This window comes from Chaetodon auriga, chromosome 18 (assembly GCF_051107435.1).
Source record: "Chaetodon auriga isolate fChaAug3 chromosome 18, fChaAug3.hap1, whole genome shotgun sequence".
In the NCBI taxonomy this organism is placed as follows: Eukaryota; Metazoa; Chordata; class Actinopteri; order Chaetodontiformes; family Chaetodontidae; genus Chaetodon; species Chaetodon auriga.
Genome location: NC_135091.1, coordinates 19,286,460 through 19,303,815, shown reverse-complemented (window position 1 = coordinate 19,303,815; position 17,356 = coordinate 19,286,460). Strand labels below are relative to the sequence as shown.

The window sequence follows — 17,356 nt, the reverse complement described above, 5'->3', positions numbered from 1 at the left end:
TGTTTCTCATACAAAACCCCTGTGGATCTCCACACTCACCCATACTTCTTCCAGCATGACATTTTTCTTTGATATCTTTTAATAAAACTGACCTATAGAAACAGGGAAATGACATCATGATGATAGCACGAGCATAAGGAGATGGAAACTGGGGAAGAACATGAATAAGACTGGGGACAGGAAAGGTAACACTCACAATGAGACAGCATTTGTGCTGCCCTTATTTTTGATGTCTGTCCTTTATCTAACCAGGATGTTGGACATGCAAAAAAAATGAACTAATGGGCTATCAGTATGTGTGTGTGTGTGTGTGTGAGAGAGAGAGAGAGAGAGAGAGAGAGAGAGAGAAAGGCAGTGTGACCTGGTGAGAACAATCTGTGATCAAAGTGCTGATTGGAATTTTTGACATATTTATACTGACATGCAGGTAGAACATGAGTTGACAAAAGAAGACGGGTAGAGTACAGTGTTTTTCAGAAGATATGAAAGAAGGAAACAGCGTCGTGTGCATCATGACACAGAAATCTACCCGGCCCACTGACGCTTCACAGACAAAAAACAACTCCTTCATACGTTCACAAAAAAGATGCTTTCATACGATAATGACACATCTCCTGCAAAACACACACACGGTAAAGTCTGTTTTAAGCAGACTACAAAATGCATTTGAATGTGAAATGTTGTTTCCAGACTGACATATCTCAACAGATATTGGATGGATCTATCTATATGGTCCTAATACATTTGGTAACTTTCCCATCAGCCTCAGCTGTACTTTGTGCTCAGCGCTAATTTGTAAATGTTGCAAACGAAAGCCTGCGAACGGACATACAGAGCATTGTACCTGCCAAATATCATGTTAGCGAGCTGAAGCAACGCTGCGCTTACAGTAAGTGCCGCCTCACAGAGCCGTTAGAGTGGAAAACTCTTAGTGTTGCTTTGTCACTGTGGCAGCGATATGCTGCTGAAATCAGCTACTATAAGATGATGGAAAAGGTCTCAAAGAAACTACACTTTACACAGAAATAATGACATGGAACAGAACAACACACAAATTAGCACCAGATGAAAACAAGTTGAATGTAGCATACTTTAATAAGTAGCTTAGCTTTGACTTTGGCAGCATTCGTCAGCACTGCAGTGAAAAACTACAGAAGTGCAGCAGACTGGCACTCAACCCACCCAGCTATCACCATTTTAAACAGGGATGCTTATGATTGGCTGCACAGTGCCATCTGCAACACTGCACACACACAAGTCCCATTATAAGAAGTTTAGGCATTTAGCTGATACTCAAATACTGCACTTCAGCCCAGGTTTTGGGTTTATGAGTCTCTACCAATCCTACTTTATATTTCAAGGTCACTGTATTTCAGAGGCAAACACTGCAGTTATTACTCTGTTACTCTTATTTGACAGCTATAGTTATGGGAAATTTACAGATTTCAAATTTCTTCTCATCTTACACTCATTTTATAAAATATGACCAACTATTTTAGAGGATACTGCCCAACAGTATACAATGTAGGTAAAAAAAAAAAATCTCCCAACTGCAACATTAAAATGCTGCCAACATATTAATACATCAATAAAAATAATCCAATCCAATAATCCAGTGGTAATAATCTATCATTCTGGAAGGGGCCATTCTGTAAAATTAATACTTTCACCTTGGAAAATTTACATGTACTTCATTTTTGTGAATTTTTACTCTTTTTGTTTTTCCACTTCAATAATGACCATGATAAACATCTCACGGTGAGGAGGTCAGAGTCGGGGTTTCAGAGGACTCCTTGACCTTATTCTTGTGACTTAGAACAATGCAGCATGTGTTTAAAGAAAATGCTGATAATTCACAAAACTGGAACAGTATTCTTTTTCTGGAATGGTTTGGTTCCTTAAAATCATATCTGTTTTTTACCCTGTGTATGTACACTATGTAAAATGAGGAAGAGGCACGGTTGATAACAGTGATGCAGGACTTGTTTCTATGACCAATGGGCAGGTTGTAGTGCCATCATGACTTTCCTACATAGTAAGTGTGGGCTTGTTGAGACGCAGGCCTGTGAAAGCCTTCAGCTGGGTGTATATTTCCGAGCTACACCTGATTTTTCACTGGAAAGAAACATGGCTGACGCGCTGAGTGAATGACGCTGGTGATGTGTTGAAATCCGTTCAAGTAAAACAAGACAGTGAAGTATGACTGCATCATGCAAATAATTCACGAGAACACCTTGATGGAACGCAAACAAAAATTAAAGTGAATCATCATGCGCTGAGAGGAGTGTGTCATTACTTCTCAGAAGTTTGTCACTTTATCACAAGTGCACCCTGGGAATGAAATTAACACCTTGTCTGTGGTAAAGACTTCACTTCACTTACCACCATGGCAGATTTTTTTTTTTTTTTTAATATATCAAATAATATTGTTTTAAACGATAGAATTAGAGAATTATTCTTAAATTAGTCAGGGATTAAAGTCACATAATATATTCCTGACTACACCTGAATGAGTGTTTACAGTTCTAAAGCCTTCGACAGATTTCAGGAGAGTCAGACAACAAACATGGAGGCTGGCAGAAATGAAAAACCTGACAGGTCGACTGCTTTCAAATGGTTTCAGTGCTTACACTTTTTAACTCATTTTAAGGGTTCATAGCACTTCCTCACTCTACAACAGCCTTCAGCGCTTCCACTTGAAAGTGAAGTTTCAGCGTCTTTCAGCGATTACGCCTCAACTGATTTGCTTTAATGAAATTCTTGAAGCACTGTTGTTTCAACTGAAACCTTCAGCCTCGTTCAGGGCTTACAAGTCGACTGACATGTCAAGTGCTGTCTTTGTTTAGTGCTTCAGCTTCAGGTGTAACTCTCATGAATTTTACAAGCATAAAATTAACATTATATGAACCTGTTTACATCGTTTACATTAGCAAATTTCTGCACAAGCGATTGCACCTTTTTCTCAAGAAAATGTTGCCTTCTCTTTTTACTGTTGGTGGTGTAAAATGTAAAATATAACCCCGTGACTGGGGTCATACAAACCAGTGTATTTTTAGTCCCAAGCCTGTATAAATGGTGAGGGTTTCATTAGGAAAGGTGTTGTTAGGCAAAGGAGACTGGACTGACTGGAGGGAGCAGGAGAGGAGGAAGGGCAGCAGTGTGGAGGTGAGAGTTGGAACTTTGAATATTGGCACTGTGACTGAGAGCTGGCTGATGTGATGAAGAGAAGGAAGGCAGATGTTTGTGTGTGCAAGAGAGCAGGAGGAAGGGGAGTAAAGCAAGGAGCATTGACAGTAGTTTTCAACTGTTCTACCGTGGTTTGGATGGGAGGAGAGATGAGGTAGGGGCAATTCTAAAGAAGAGTCTGTCAAGAGTGTGTTGGAGGTGAAGAGCATGTCGGAAGACTGGAAACTGATGGCAGGGGAGAACGTAGCTAGACAGCATCAAAAAGTGGTCTGCAGGATGAGACTGGATATCTAGAAGAGGAAGAGAGTGAAGACAGAGCCAAAGATCAAATGGAGGAAGCTGAAGAAGGAAGAGTGTCGTGTGGAGTTTAGGTAAGACAGGCTGCCGGATGACTGAGCAGCTATCGCAGAGGTGGGGAGGGAGACAGCTAGGAAGGTACTCGGTGTGTCATCTGACAGAGGACGACAAGTAGTCTTGCTGGTGAGAGGTCAATGAAGAAGTCGTGGGATCAAGGCAAAGAGAGAGAGGTGGCAAAGACCAAGGAAAAGTGGTATGGCGAGTTGTATGAGAGGTTGGACACTATGGAGGGAGAAGAGGTCTTGTACTGATTGGTTAAACAGAGGGGCGAAGCTGGGAAGGATGAGCAGTAGATTAAGGTGATGAAGGATAGAGATGGAAATGTCCTGACAAATGAGGAGAGTGTTTTGAGAAAGTTTAAGGAGCACTTTGAGGGAATGAAGAAAATGAGAGAGACAGTTGGATGATGTGGGGGCAGTGAATCAGGAAGTGTGCTGGATTAGCAAAATACACAGAAGATGAAGAGTGGAGGTGGGATTACATCAAGCATCGGCTTGGTTGATGGATGAAACCAGGCAGGACGCTCCGTGGACTGTGATGTTCGTGGATGACACTGTTATCTGTGGTGAGAGTAGGGTGTAGGTTGAGGAGAGCCTGGAGAGGTGGAGGCCTGCACTGGAGAGAAGAGGAATGAAAGTAAAACAGAATACATGTGTGTGAATGAGAGGCAGGACAGTGGTGAGGACGCAAGGAGTAGAGGTGGCAAAGGTGGAGGAGTTTAAATTCTTTGAGTCAACTGTTGGTTGTGCAGGCAGGGTGGAGTGGGTGGAGGAGAGTGTCAGGAGTGATATTCAATAAAAAGGTAACGTGAGTGACAGGGAAGGTTTACAAGATGGGTGTGATATGAGCTATGTTGGTTTGGAGGCGGAGCTGGAGGTGGAGGTGGAAGAGTTGAAGATTTTCGTTGGGAGTGACGAGGGTGGACAGGATTAGGAGTGATTACTGTATATTAGAGGGACAGCTCAGATTAGGCGGTTTGGAGACAAAGTGAGAGAGGATGGATTCGGATGGTTTGGACATGGACAGAGGAGGGACGAATGATGCTGAAGATGGAGCTGCCAGGTAAGAGGAAAAGAAGGAGGCCACAGAGGAGGCTTATGGATGGAGGACATGCAGGTGGTTGGCACGACAAAAGAAGAAGAAGAAGAAGAAGGGATGGAAACAGATGGTATGCTAATGGAAGCAGCTGAAGGCAGAGGTGCAAAGTGTAATGTCAAGATTGAATGACGCCTGCTAAATGTGAGTAAATGATTTTACGGGCGAGTTAGTTTCATTTTGTGCTTGTAGAAAAAAAAATCAACTGGTGCAAATATAGGCGAGGTCAGCCAAAAGAGAGAGAAAACATCTGATCCATGACTGCTGTACAGAGCACTTAGGTGTGTTTGCATATGACGAAAGGTATGTGAGCATGACCCTGTCTATGTTAGGAATTTGGACAGACAGGAGTGTGACAGCTTTTACAGGACAACCCTCCTGCTATAGCAACAAATCATTTAACATTCCTGCTTAAAGCAGCAGAGAGAAATGTTGAGAGAGACGTGACAGAGACGTTTGAGAAACACCCCGATTGAGCTAAGCATGTGACTCGCTCACCCTGACACACTCAAACGGCTCAAAGTATTACTCGGATCTTTTTTGTTTGGTTTTGATTTCACAGGGTTACCTTCACTACTCCCCGAGGTTTAATTTAGAAACAGCTCATCCTCATGTTGGTATGTGTTCTGTGATTTTACAGAAGTTTAAAGATGAGATGTGCACGCAGCGTAGGCGGCTGGGGAAGTCTCTACCGGTGGTTCCACTTGGGGGAGTGAAGCTGTGCAAGCCTTTTTTTCCACGCTGCTGTCACCTTTCAGTTCTGACAGATCACCTCTAGTTTATTCAGCTTCAGCCCGGAAGACTTATTTCCACTGTGCTCACTGCACACACCCACCTCCGCCTACAAAACAACTGTGTTTTCGGGAAACTCATAATATTTGCGTTGATTTCTTCTTAAGAATTACGCAGTTAATCAAGGAACTGTGTGGCGTGTGTGTGTGTGTGTGTGTGTGTGAATTCAAGTTATTTTTTCATTTCCAGTATAATGTCTTACACATCCTGGCATTTAAGTTTTGGTCCAGCTTCACGGTCTATGCACTTGTCTGCACCTGCACCCGGCACATCTGTATCTCTACATCAGAAAACTCTGCTCGTCGTCACAACACGAGGGTTTTACCGTTGACAATGACAGTTTCTAAATTTAGAGGGCATCTCTCCCAGACGGCGTGCTTCATCAGTCATCATTTGAAGCTCAGCTCACAGCTGTAAGATTACTGTTATACTTGATCTTTTCACCTCACACGCCGATCTAACATTGGCTTTGAGCTGGCAGCCAGACACACGTTAGCTTTCAGTTTGTGCTATGAGTTGCATCACCCCACTCCTGTGACGTGGGTGGAGGGAGACACCAGTGAATTCCCTCAGTGATGTGGAGACACTCCACCCAGCAATTTTCCATGCCCATATGTATGAATGTAAAAGAGAAAAAAAAAACACCGGACTTGTTCGGAACTAATGTCAAAGGTCAAGTACATTAATCATCAACACTGCAGTTCTAAGCTGGGCAGCGTGTGCTGAGAGGAGGAAAGAGCAGAGGGAGTGAAGAACAGAATAGGAAGTCAGTTGTGGAAGTAAGAGGAAATAAATAAATAATGTAACACAGCTCTCACATTTTGGGGAATTTGAAACTTTTTTTTAATATATCTTAGTATCAAAAAAAAAAAATCTGACATTTTTGTGACAATGACCTGGTAATCATCTGTTTTTTTCCCTAAAAGTCCAAGTCAAGTAATTTTAAAGTTAGCCGGTAGTTTAGACTTGTGAACATCTAAATGGCATATTATTCATGCTGAATACAGTTCATGACCTCTCTGTGGCTCCGCTCTCCTGTCCGCCCCCCCTCATCTGTATTTACTCCTGTCTTTATCCTTGGACTTCTTGGAGGAGCGGCTGGGGCTCCTGTCCTTGTGGCTGTGGCCTTTGTCGCGGCCCTCCTTCCCGTGTTTGACCCGGGACTTGCTGTGTTTGTGGTCCCTGTCTCTGGAGCGGGACCTTGAGCGGGATCGAGAGCGCTGGCGTCCCGTCTTCCTGTCTCGACGGCTATCCTCGCTGTCCTGGAAATGTCACAGAAGACATGGGGGGGGGGGGGGGGGGGGGCGTTCAAGACTGTAGCTTGGTTCCTTTGGTCAGAAAATAGCTGCGCTTAAATTCTCCATCTAGATTTAACACTGCCTTATTAAAAACAAGGCAAGTGCTGTGGACAGTTCTGGTGACTAGATGGAATAATCTTTAAAATCTACTTGTGTGGAAGCTCATTTATGCCATATTTTTTTAAAAAAGTGTTTTTTCCTCACAATTATGACAGTACTATATAATATCTTGTGAGATATTTTAGAAGAACCTTTAATAATAAGGTGATATTTATTTAAATTAAGATCAACAACCTTGATTCCAGAAAAGTCGGGACCCTGTGTAAAACATAAATAAAACAGAATGTGATAACTGGCTAATTTAATTGGCTTATTTCTCAGTACAAAGACAATACATTCAATGTTTGACCTCATCAGCTTCGTTGGTAGCAGGTGATAGTATCATGATTGGTTATGAAAGGGGAATCCTGGAAGGGCTCATAAGTGCGGTTCACCACTTTGTGAACACATGATTGTATAAAGAATATGACTACATTCATAAAGCTGTTGTTACCATTGTTACTTATTAACCCCCTGATTTGTGTGCTCTGTCATTGGGATTTTTTCCTGCTCAGTCCCTTACTGAGCATATGACCCTTGTTGAAATAAAGATCTGACGCTTACCTCTGATAAGGAAGCATCTCACAATTATGAGACAAATAACTAAAAACACCATGTCATGGTTAGAAGTCAGTGTGTCATCGAATAGCCTCTACAACACTGTGACAGAGGAAACGGCTGTCATGCGGAGCAGATTAATCCAGTAGATACGGGTAGCTTTTGAATTCAATACAGTAATAGTAATAGTAACTGCTATGGTATCACTAGTACGCTGATTACATTTCATGCTGAAATCCAGACTTCAGAGTTACACAGCTGTTTCGTCACATGAGAAAGGGCAGCAGAAATAAAGGACTCTTAAATAGACTGAACGAGGAAACAAATACATAAAACATGCTAAGCTGGGACCTTCTTGGTGCTAAACTGGCTCCTGGTACGATGACTGTGACACACAAACCTGTGTTGACCATGTTAAATTCCACATGAAGCAGTAATCTGGCTGCTGGTCACATCTTATTATAGATTTACATTACACATACTGACAAGCTACATAGGGCTCAGCAATATATCCACATCTATTACTTCAGTTTTTATCAATTTATCCTGTCTTGGAATTTTCTTCTCCTATGCTGTGACTTGTGAGACAAAGTTTTGTTGTATAAATTAAAACAATGAGACATTTGTCATTTGATTTCCTTAAGAAGTGAAGTCACACACACCACGTGTCAATGAGCCACTATCAGAGGTAACCTGCTGCACATTTACGAGCACACAACCCTTTATCAGTTATGTAACTTATTGTCCTCTGTGTTTGGGGCAGGTTGTAAGATATGTTTTTAATGACAACAAGGAAACTCAAAATTTCAAAGGTCAATGTAAACAGCCTGGATAAGACTTAAGTCACATCAGGCTGCCGGCCAGGTCACTCCTTGTAAACACGCTGTAAAGCACAGAGTAAGTGGCAGCGAGCTCAACACTGACAAGGAACCACAGAAGACGTGAGCCCTTCTCAAACATGGCAGCAGCATCTCTGGTGTCAAATATCTGTGTACAGCAGTGACATTTGGTGTTTACACCCTCACAGAAAGACTAGGTCATCCAGGTCATCAACTACATTTGTCCAAAGTAGAGGCCTAACTATCCTTTTATTGTGTAATATTTTCACTTTCTTAAAAAAATAATGTCACTTTTATGAGTCTTTATCAGATTGAGCAGACTCCAATCCATAATAAGCAGATACTGAACTAGGAAACGCTCTCAGACCTCCTCCAAGGACGCAGTCAATGCTTACAAAACCCACAGTTCAACTACCAATGAATGAGTCCTCTTATGTCTGATAGATAAGGTAGTCTAAGTTAACCGACAGTCATTCTCAGGCCTCTTCCACTGTGAGTAACTAGATGTACACATTTTCTGAATTCAGTACTATTTTTGGGCCAAGATGGGAGGCTTTGTTGGACCACATATGACCGCCAGGTGACGATGGCTGCCCTCGGCTGTGATCAGAATGTCCCTAGTTTGATTCTAGCTGGGGACCATCGTCTCTCTTTCCCTCTGTCACTGTTTCCTGTCTGCATCTGTACTGTGACACACCTTGTAAAATACAAAATTGCAATGCAAAAAGGAAAAAAAAGAAATTCAAACTTCAGTAATAATGAATAGGCATTTCCACTACTTGTCTGGGTAAATGAACTTAGGAGACAGTGAGGTGGAGACTGTGTGTGTATGTGTGTGTGCGTATATGCGTGCATGCCCATGTGTGAACGTCGGTGCATGCAGGGGCCTGTTCAGAGAATCAGGTTTACTGAGTTATTGGGAACTGCTCTTTTACATGAGGCACTGGTCCAGGTATGAGGGAGTTACTCAACAATAATCCAGATAAATCAGTAAATCTGCTTCCTAGAAGAAGGCTCTGGTCTGTCTGCGTTTGTGTGTGTGTGTGTGTGTGTGTGTGTGTGTGTGTGTGTGTGTGAACCACACCACTGATTATTGTCAGAGTGACAATTAAGAGCAACTCTTGACTGAACAAGCTTAATCTACTGATGGTGTGTCAACTGAACCTACAGGCAATTAAAAACAATGAATTTATGACTGAAGAAACATAAAAAGGTTGTTGGCAGCTCTGATGTTGTTGCTTCCTTATTGTGCTTCTTTCTTTATCTCAGATTTCACATTTTAATTTCCTCATTCAACTGCCCAGTTTTGTTTCATTGGTTTCATCACAGAGAAAGCTCTATAGCAGAGTACTGCTCCTCCCTAGACACTGCCTTAGATGTGTGATTGACAGGTTAGCTCGTCAGAGAAAAGACACTCAAGACCTTTGGTAATATTGAACATTGCAAGGAAAGTTACAGTACAAATCTGATCGTTTCACTGGATTTAGAAACATCAAAAACCTAAGGAACCGATTCTCAGTGACTAAGAAGACCACATGTTGGATATTAAGCACACATTTTAGTCTGAACTGAACAGAGATGTTTATGTGTGATGGGCCCATACACAGCTACCACCGTCACTACTCCATTAATGGTAAATAGTTAGTGTCTGCCATTGTGCAGAACTTTTGCAGGTCATTTGCTTTACTAACTAAATGCTTTACTAACTTCCATGTTATCTGGACTAACATTTTCTTGAGGTTTTGTTTAATTTCTGATGACTTGCACAGTAAAATCACATGTATTTCCTACACATTCAGAAAAAACTGTGATTCCAGATCAGGTTCCCTGTAACACCAAGATACCACGTCAGTGCAGTAAAAGCAGAAATTAAAATGCAGCACCAGAAACTGCCCAGTTCTACTCTATCATCATAGTCATCACAGGGAGAGCATAACTACCATTACAGGGTAGTATAGGGTCTGTGTGAAGGTGCAGCAGAGTGAAGCTACCTTGTGCTTTTTGGACTTCCTGCTGTCCTCGTCATCTGAATGATGATGGTGCCTCTTCTCCTTGTGTTTCTTCTCAGAGTGCCGATGGCTCGTCGTCTCCTCCTCCTCCTCAATCAGCAGGTCGTACTTGGAACTTTCAGGAAAGTTATGGAAATCTCCAGGAAGTTGAGAAAGTCAATGCTGAGACGTTTGCCAAATCAAACGGTGAAAAAAATGTGGAACGGCCACGACAACTGAGGCCGCACAGCTAAAAACTGCAGACTGATATGTTGCGACATGAAGTGAGAAAAGTGGAAAATTATATTCCAGCCTTTTAACACACAAGGATACTCTTGTTTAGGCTTCACTTGATCCTTGAGAGCCAGTTTGGATCGGTTCTCCACGTCCTTCTCATAGGCTTTGAAGTCATCTTTAGTATACTTCCCACCTAGGAAACAGACAAGGCCGTGAGTAAGACCTCCACTTCTGAAACACAGTGAAACAACAGTTAACTCAAAGGGTGGAGGACAACAACACTGAAAACAGAAGCTTGGTTTACATTGGTGTAACCTGTTCACCCTTCAGAGCAAAATGAGAAATACTCCAAAAATCCAAACCACCAGTACTTCAGTACAAGTACCTTTCCCTTTCCATTTGATCTTTGCGACTGACTGGCTGAAGTCCACGTGAATGCGGCGATCGTCAATGAGCACGTTGTCCATTTTGAAGTAGGCCTTTTCACAGTCTTCTTGCTGTGGAGACAGAAAGCATTAAAGAGAAAAACTGTGACAGAACTAAGTGTCCCATCCTGGACACACATGTAATAATGTCATTAACAAATGGCATACATTTAAAAAAAGAAAGAGCAATAAAAGCAGTTTAGGTAATAAATTGATTTTAAATGTGATCTTTCAGTGACAGCTCCAACTAATAACCTACATTCCTCATCTATTTAATTCATCTGCAGATTATTTCTTCACTGTTTAGTCCACAAAAACGTTGAAAAATGTCAATCACAACTTCCAAGGTGCCATCTTCATGCTTAGTATTGTCTAACCAACAGCTACATTTCGAGTACAAAACAGAGGAAAGCAGAAAAATCCTTAAACTGGAGATGCTGAAACCGGAAAACATTTAGAGTTTTGCTTTAAAAAAATGATGCTAATGGTTGTCTGTTGAACTTTGTTATATGTGCATTATGTTCTAGTAAGAAGAAAAATGTGCAGCATTAGGTCAATGCACATTAAATTTCACCCACAAAAACAAAGCTCAAAACTTCTGTGATGCTTCAGATGAACTCCTTCCTTGCTGTTCTTCTCCCCGAACATTCACATACCACAAAAACAAATAAGAACAATTCCAAATGAAAGCAAACTAATAACAAAGTTTTTCAGCGACTCATTTGCAGGACATAGAATGACTGAATGAACAGTTTCCGCAAACCTCCCTCCCTTTGAATCTGCTGACAGATATCTAAGAACAAGCGAGGCCTTCACTGACTGTGTTTATAGAGGAGATATTTGATGTGAGGAGCCAAACCACTGCTTCAACCATGCGCTCCGAATTTCAACACACTGATGGGGGAGGCAGCCTCTTAGGCCGGTCTGACACAGTGTGACCTGATATGCAAAGTGAAGAAGTACATAATACTTTCTGAATATATACATATGTAAAAAGGGATCTGTCAGCAGCAGGAGTATTTGAACACAATTCAATGTGGAAAATGGAAAAAAACCCTGGTGGCTATGTATCTTTAATATTCAGAAAAACAACTCTTCTGCCTCATTTCCAGGAACAATTCATTATATTTCATAAAATCATCATTACTGGATGTCACTGGTAGAAGTCTGAGTGAAAACAAATTTTATCAACAACAAACTGCCCAGCGCCCTCTAATGGTTTAACCTTTCATTGCACTTCACCACGTCCAGCAGCATCATTCATGATGCGTTACTGCTGTGCCCGCTGAAGGCCAGCGGCCAATGACATCGTCCACAGGGGATTCACCATTAACCAGTTCAAACCACCAGTGAACTAATATGGTGGCCCTCATAAGGTGTAAAATCAGAAGTTTACTATGGGGAAGTGGTGACTCTTCGTCATAAACTGGGGCTAATTCCACAAGCAAGTTTTTAACTTCTAACATTTTACTTCTGTAATGGACAGCTAGCCAACAATGTAGCAGGTTCATGGTAAACATACTATATTTAGATGACTTTCACATCTCTATAATAATACTTCTCTATCATAATGACTCGACAGCACAGCATGTGACGATGATCAATATGTCAAAACTACAGCAGTGGAGTTCATGACTTCCATTATTCACATCCTCCAGGGGCTTTTCCGCCTGTCACTTTCACTAGATATACTCTATTTAAATAAGACTGACGAACACCTGGATGCTAAATCCTGGTACATGTGTTATGTCATTTTCCAATTATGTGTATATTGCCAAAAAAACCCATCAAATTTAAAAAATCTACTTTTAAATGATTCCTAAGGAATACTTATGTATTTCTAACAAAACATCAGTACAGGTAGAGTCAAGTGTGTATTTTTCTGTTTAACACTGCTTTTCATTTTGTCCTTTGTGCTTCATCTACATGTGTACAAATACAGTACAAATTGGAGTAATGTGCTGAAAGTTTTTCTTCTATCCATCCACCAAGTAGACTGCTGGTGCGTCTCCAGCCATAGAATGAGTAGCATGATGTGGGCGGTGAGTACAGGTATCAGTCCCAATGATGGTACTAAACCTGGCAACTTCACTGTGAAAGCAAAGCTCCATAACTGAGCCTGGCTTTTATGAGCTGAGTAATACTTCCAGCACATAACACATAAAATCACAAATTGTTACTTTTACATTTTTGTCTGCGTGCAGATCACATGAACATACATCTTTGCAAGCATTCTTTTACTTTGGACAGAGCCAGGATGTTTCTCCTGCTCATAGTCCTTATGCTAAGCTAAGGCTAACCATGTTCTGACTCCAGGTCCATACTTAAAGGTCCAGTGTGTATGATTTAGGGGGATCTATCGGCAGAAATTGAATACTCATGAATATGTTTTCATTGGTGTATAATCACCTGAAAATGAGAATCATTTATTACCTTAGAATGAGCTCTTTCTATCTAGAGAAGGAGCAGATCCTCTTCCCTGGAGCCCACCATGTTACATCACCATGCTTCTACAGTAACTGACTCTAGAGAGCACTTTTCCTAATTTCTGTGGCCTTGTTGGTTCTCCTTCACACTTGGAAAGGGAGGAGTGAGGCAAGCGGGGTTCAGTTAGTTGCAATCTGCAACCTCACCACAAGATGCCAAATCCTACACACCAGTCTACTACACCCACAAGGGGGAACTTTCCTCTCACTTGTATAAGAGCATGTCAGTGTTTTCTCAATCATCAGTGTAAGTCTAGTGATGACTGTGTTAATTGGAAATCCATTGTAAAACTTTTAGACACTAAGATTATTTGGATACTTTGATACTGTCATAAAGAAACTGAATGAGGCCCACATACTTATATAGGCACTACACATAGACAGTTACTTACATATTGCAGATCAAGAAGACGCATAAGATGCTCACCTTTTCAAACTCAATAAAAGCGTAACAGAGGGAGTCTCCAGTTTTCCAGTCTCTGATGATTTCACAGCTACAAACAACAGAGTAACATGAGACTTTTTCACAGTCCAGAAAGATAAAAGCACATATACAATTTTCACATGCACAAAAAAATTCTAAATATCTAGAAAAACAAACAGCATTATGTAGAAGTTGGAGATTAGCGTCACCTTTTTATGGACCCAAAGCGAGAAAAGATGATTTCCAGGTCTTCATCTGTGGTCACTGGGTTCAGTTTGCAGACAAAAAGCACATTCTCCGGAGGTCTTACATCCGCATCAGGGAGGTCACCCACCTGGAGGAACGTATCACAGAAGAGTGAAGAAATGTTGAAGACAGCATCTTTAGTATCTGCAGTTGAAAACTGAGAGCAGCTTTCTTCTTCTCACCATCTCCAGCAGGATGGCCTGAGTCTTGGCTTCTTTCTCCCTTAATCTCTCCTCTACCTCCTCGGCTCCTTTCCCATCTGTATCATCGATCACCTCATCTGCTCCAATTCGGCCACTCTACACAAACATGGCAGAAACACCTGTAGTTATTTAGGCAACATACACTGTTCTTACAGATACTGTATACATATCTTGCACATGTTGACTGGTCCACATAAGGTCTGCGGGGAAGTTTTTATTTGAGGGAGAGAATGTGAGAACTCTCAGAGGTTTCCTTAATGAATGAAGAATGGTACTGCACTCACATCTAGCTGTTCTTTGGTGGGCTCAGGTGATCGATCAGGTACTGGCAAGTCGGGAGGGTCATCAAAAGGGTCATCCAGGATAACTGTGTGGTTTATCCTGCATCAGAATGACATTCTCATCATTCTCATCATGATTGTAAAACTTTATGTCCTGATGTGTTTCTGAGAAATAACAAATGCATTCTTGGGCACAAAGCCTTCTACTATGTACGCTGCATTGGCAGTTGGTCTTTGTTCACCTGATATCCTGATATGGGACGAAGTCGCTGTCCACAAAGGTCTCATTGATTTTAGCCAAGACATCCAAGCCTTCTGTCACTTCCCCAAACACAGTATGGACTCCATCCAAGTAGTCCACATTCTCACCTGTGGTAATAAGGAACTAAGGGCAAGAATGACAACAGATTGTCATCATCATGTAACACATCCTGCAGGGAGCATCTGATCTGTAAAATTAGCTATAGTTTATGCTAAAAAAACAAAAGCGCTGTAAACCAATTACTACAACGAGTACACCAAAAGATTTGAAACAAACTCAAACTAAAAAATGGCCTTGGGCTGTTTTTGTTTGTTTGTTTGTCCCGTATCACCCCCCACCCATTGGTGCATCCCTCTTTTTGTTTTTGTTATGGTCTGAACAAGCAGCCCACAGTGACAGCCCACTGGGATTTTTCCCAGTGGTCCCAATGGCCAGTCCGACTGCAAAAACTAGCAAAACTGCTAAGACTAGAGACGGAGTCCATGGTTAAATATACACGATAGAAACTAGGTTAACATGAAATATTACATTCTATAGCAGACATAGCCATGATTTCAGCATGAAATTATAGTCGAGGGTTTCTTCAATTAATCAGCTGATTTACACACTACAATAAAATGCATTTGTACATTAAACTCTATATACAGATAGGTATATTACTTGACTAAGTTGTATTTACCTTGACTGCTAATGGGAAACCATTCAACTAGTGTAGCTAAAACATTTGGCAATATTTCCTGTGTTTCTGGAAGCTTTTTGCAACTTACAGGGCAAACAACAGTGTGAATGGGTGTGTTATTCACCTGAGAACCATGTTGCTCATTTCCATTGTTCACCATGGACACTGTCCCCTTCTTCCTGTGTTTAATGCGTGGCACTTTCTCCAAATCAAAAAAGCGGGCCTGGTCCCCATAAAGTTTGCTAATGACACACACAGAGAGACAAGTTATCACTGTATTCAATTCAATAACAGAAACAAAAGTCAACAGTGATGATGAAGATGACTGACCTATAGACGGACTCTCCACCACGCCCTGTCCCAGTGGGATCTCCAGTCTGCACAATGAAGTCTCTCTGAAGAGGACACAAACATATTGTGTTACTGCATGACAACACAGTTAAATTGGGATGGTTATTATGACGTTCTTAAAAGACATATGCATGAGGGTCTTGTAAAACGTTAGGCTGGGAAAGATTTTGGTAAAAAATTTGACAAAATGACTAATAACTACAAAACTTTCCTTTAGGAACTTTGCTACAATATAATTATATATGGATATATGACAAAACAATACTGAGAAATTGTCCCATTCCATTCAAAGTCAATCTTACATGCAAGCACTGTGACTGGGAAAGCCATATAGTTAGTTTGCACAAAAAATTCAAATAACGTGTAAATTAATAGTAATAATAACGAGACATTTATTCTAAGGTCTATGCAACCTCCAGAAAAGCTAAGTGTTACTGTCTCTGCAGACATGAATCTTTATTTGGTTTGACATTACATGCAAAACTGCAGAGGATCACTGTGGTTAATCTCTTTTGTACTGAAGGTAAAGAATGTGAGGTTCCTATTTCCAATACAAAATTGGTGGCAATAAGGTTTCTAGATTGTTGATAAAAGGAATATGATTGCTGCTGCATTGACTTCCTATTGGCACACAAGAATATCGATACCCATCCAGCTATCAGAAGTATCTCTGCCTACTGTACTCGAGAACCCATTTACTACAGCGTGCATTGTCATAAGGGTTGGGTGAACAAGAGCTGCAAATAATAAAAAAGCAAACTGTGTTGCAGGTATTGATTGTTTTTACACCTAGGGTCCTTGTGTGTTTTTAACGAACATGGGCACATAAGTATTTCCTGTACGTGTAAAGCTGTGGCTTGGGTCTCTACATAGTTCAGAGACACAGGATATTTGCGCAGCATGACCTCAGAGAGTGAGCTAACTTTCCCATATTTAGCTCATATAAAAGTTAAATCTGGTCTGTGACTATATCGCCCTCCTGAGGCGAGTTAAGATGAGTTTGCGCCAACCGAAAATGTCTAATGATATGATTCACTCATAGTGCTGTCATACAAGTTTGCAATGGGCTGTCCAGTTTTACCTGAACATTGTGGATGAGGCAGTAGTTGTAGTACTTTATCTTGCATAATTTCAGAAAGTTTAGGCAAGCTGCAAAGAAAAGAGCATAGAGGTTAAACTGACAGGCATTACAATTTAGCAAATCCTTAATAACACTTAACGCCGATTTGGCGTTTAGATCTTAAGGCCAGATAAGGGGTTTATCAGTTTATTCTAGTTTCGTTGTAATTGATAAATGAACTATTTGGTAAACAAATGAATAGGACGCAGGCAAGCTAATAGCGTTAGCTAACACCCACATATTCTGTTACTCAGCTTGCCAATAGCTTACTCAACTAGCAACTAGTTCACCACATTAGCTACTGTTTTGCGGAAATGGCTTTATTTTCTTACTTTTAGGCCGTTCTTCTGTAAACAAATCAATTACAATATCGCCAAGCGTCGTTTCAAGGAGCACCGCCATGCTGACGCTCCAGATCTCGCGATAAGAA

The 17,356-nt window shown here is 41.1% G+C and overlaps 1 protein-coding gene across 2 annotated transcripts; it reads right to left on the bottom strand.

Moving 5' to 3' along the window:
- Nucleotides 1–6,249: 6,249 nt before the first annotated feature.
- On the bottom strand, nt 6,250–17,352 carry ppil4 (peptidylprolyl isomerase (cyclophilin)-like 4). Of its 2 annotated transcripts, XM_076755900.1 has the most exons (14): nt 17,259–17,351; nt 16,888–16,955; nt 15,786–15,850; nt 15,580–15,697; nt 14,757–14,899; nt 14,518–14,614; nt 14,213–14,329; nt 13,994–14,118; nt 13,788–13,854; nt 10,835–10,946; nt 10,546–10,642; nt 10,216–10,348; nt 6,536–6,692; nt 6,250–6,465 (listed from the first exon to the last, which is right to left on the bottom strand). In XM_076755900.1, exons 1-14 carry the CDS (start codon nt 17,326–17,328, stop codon nt 6,419–6,421), a joined length of 1,416 nt encoding a protein of 471 aa, XP_076612015.1. In that variant the 5' UTR covers nt 17,329–17,351; the 3' UTR covers nt 6,250–6,418. The 2 variants fall into 2 exon arrangements, with proteins under 2 accessions (XP_076612015.1, XP_076612016.1); XM_076755901.1 differs by having other exon boundaries at nt 6,250–6,692; nt 17,259–17,352.
- Between the last annotated feature and the right edge of the window lie 4 nt (nt 17,353–17,356).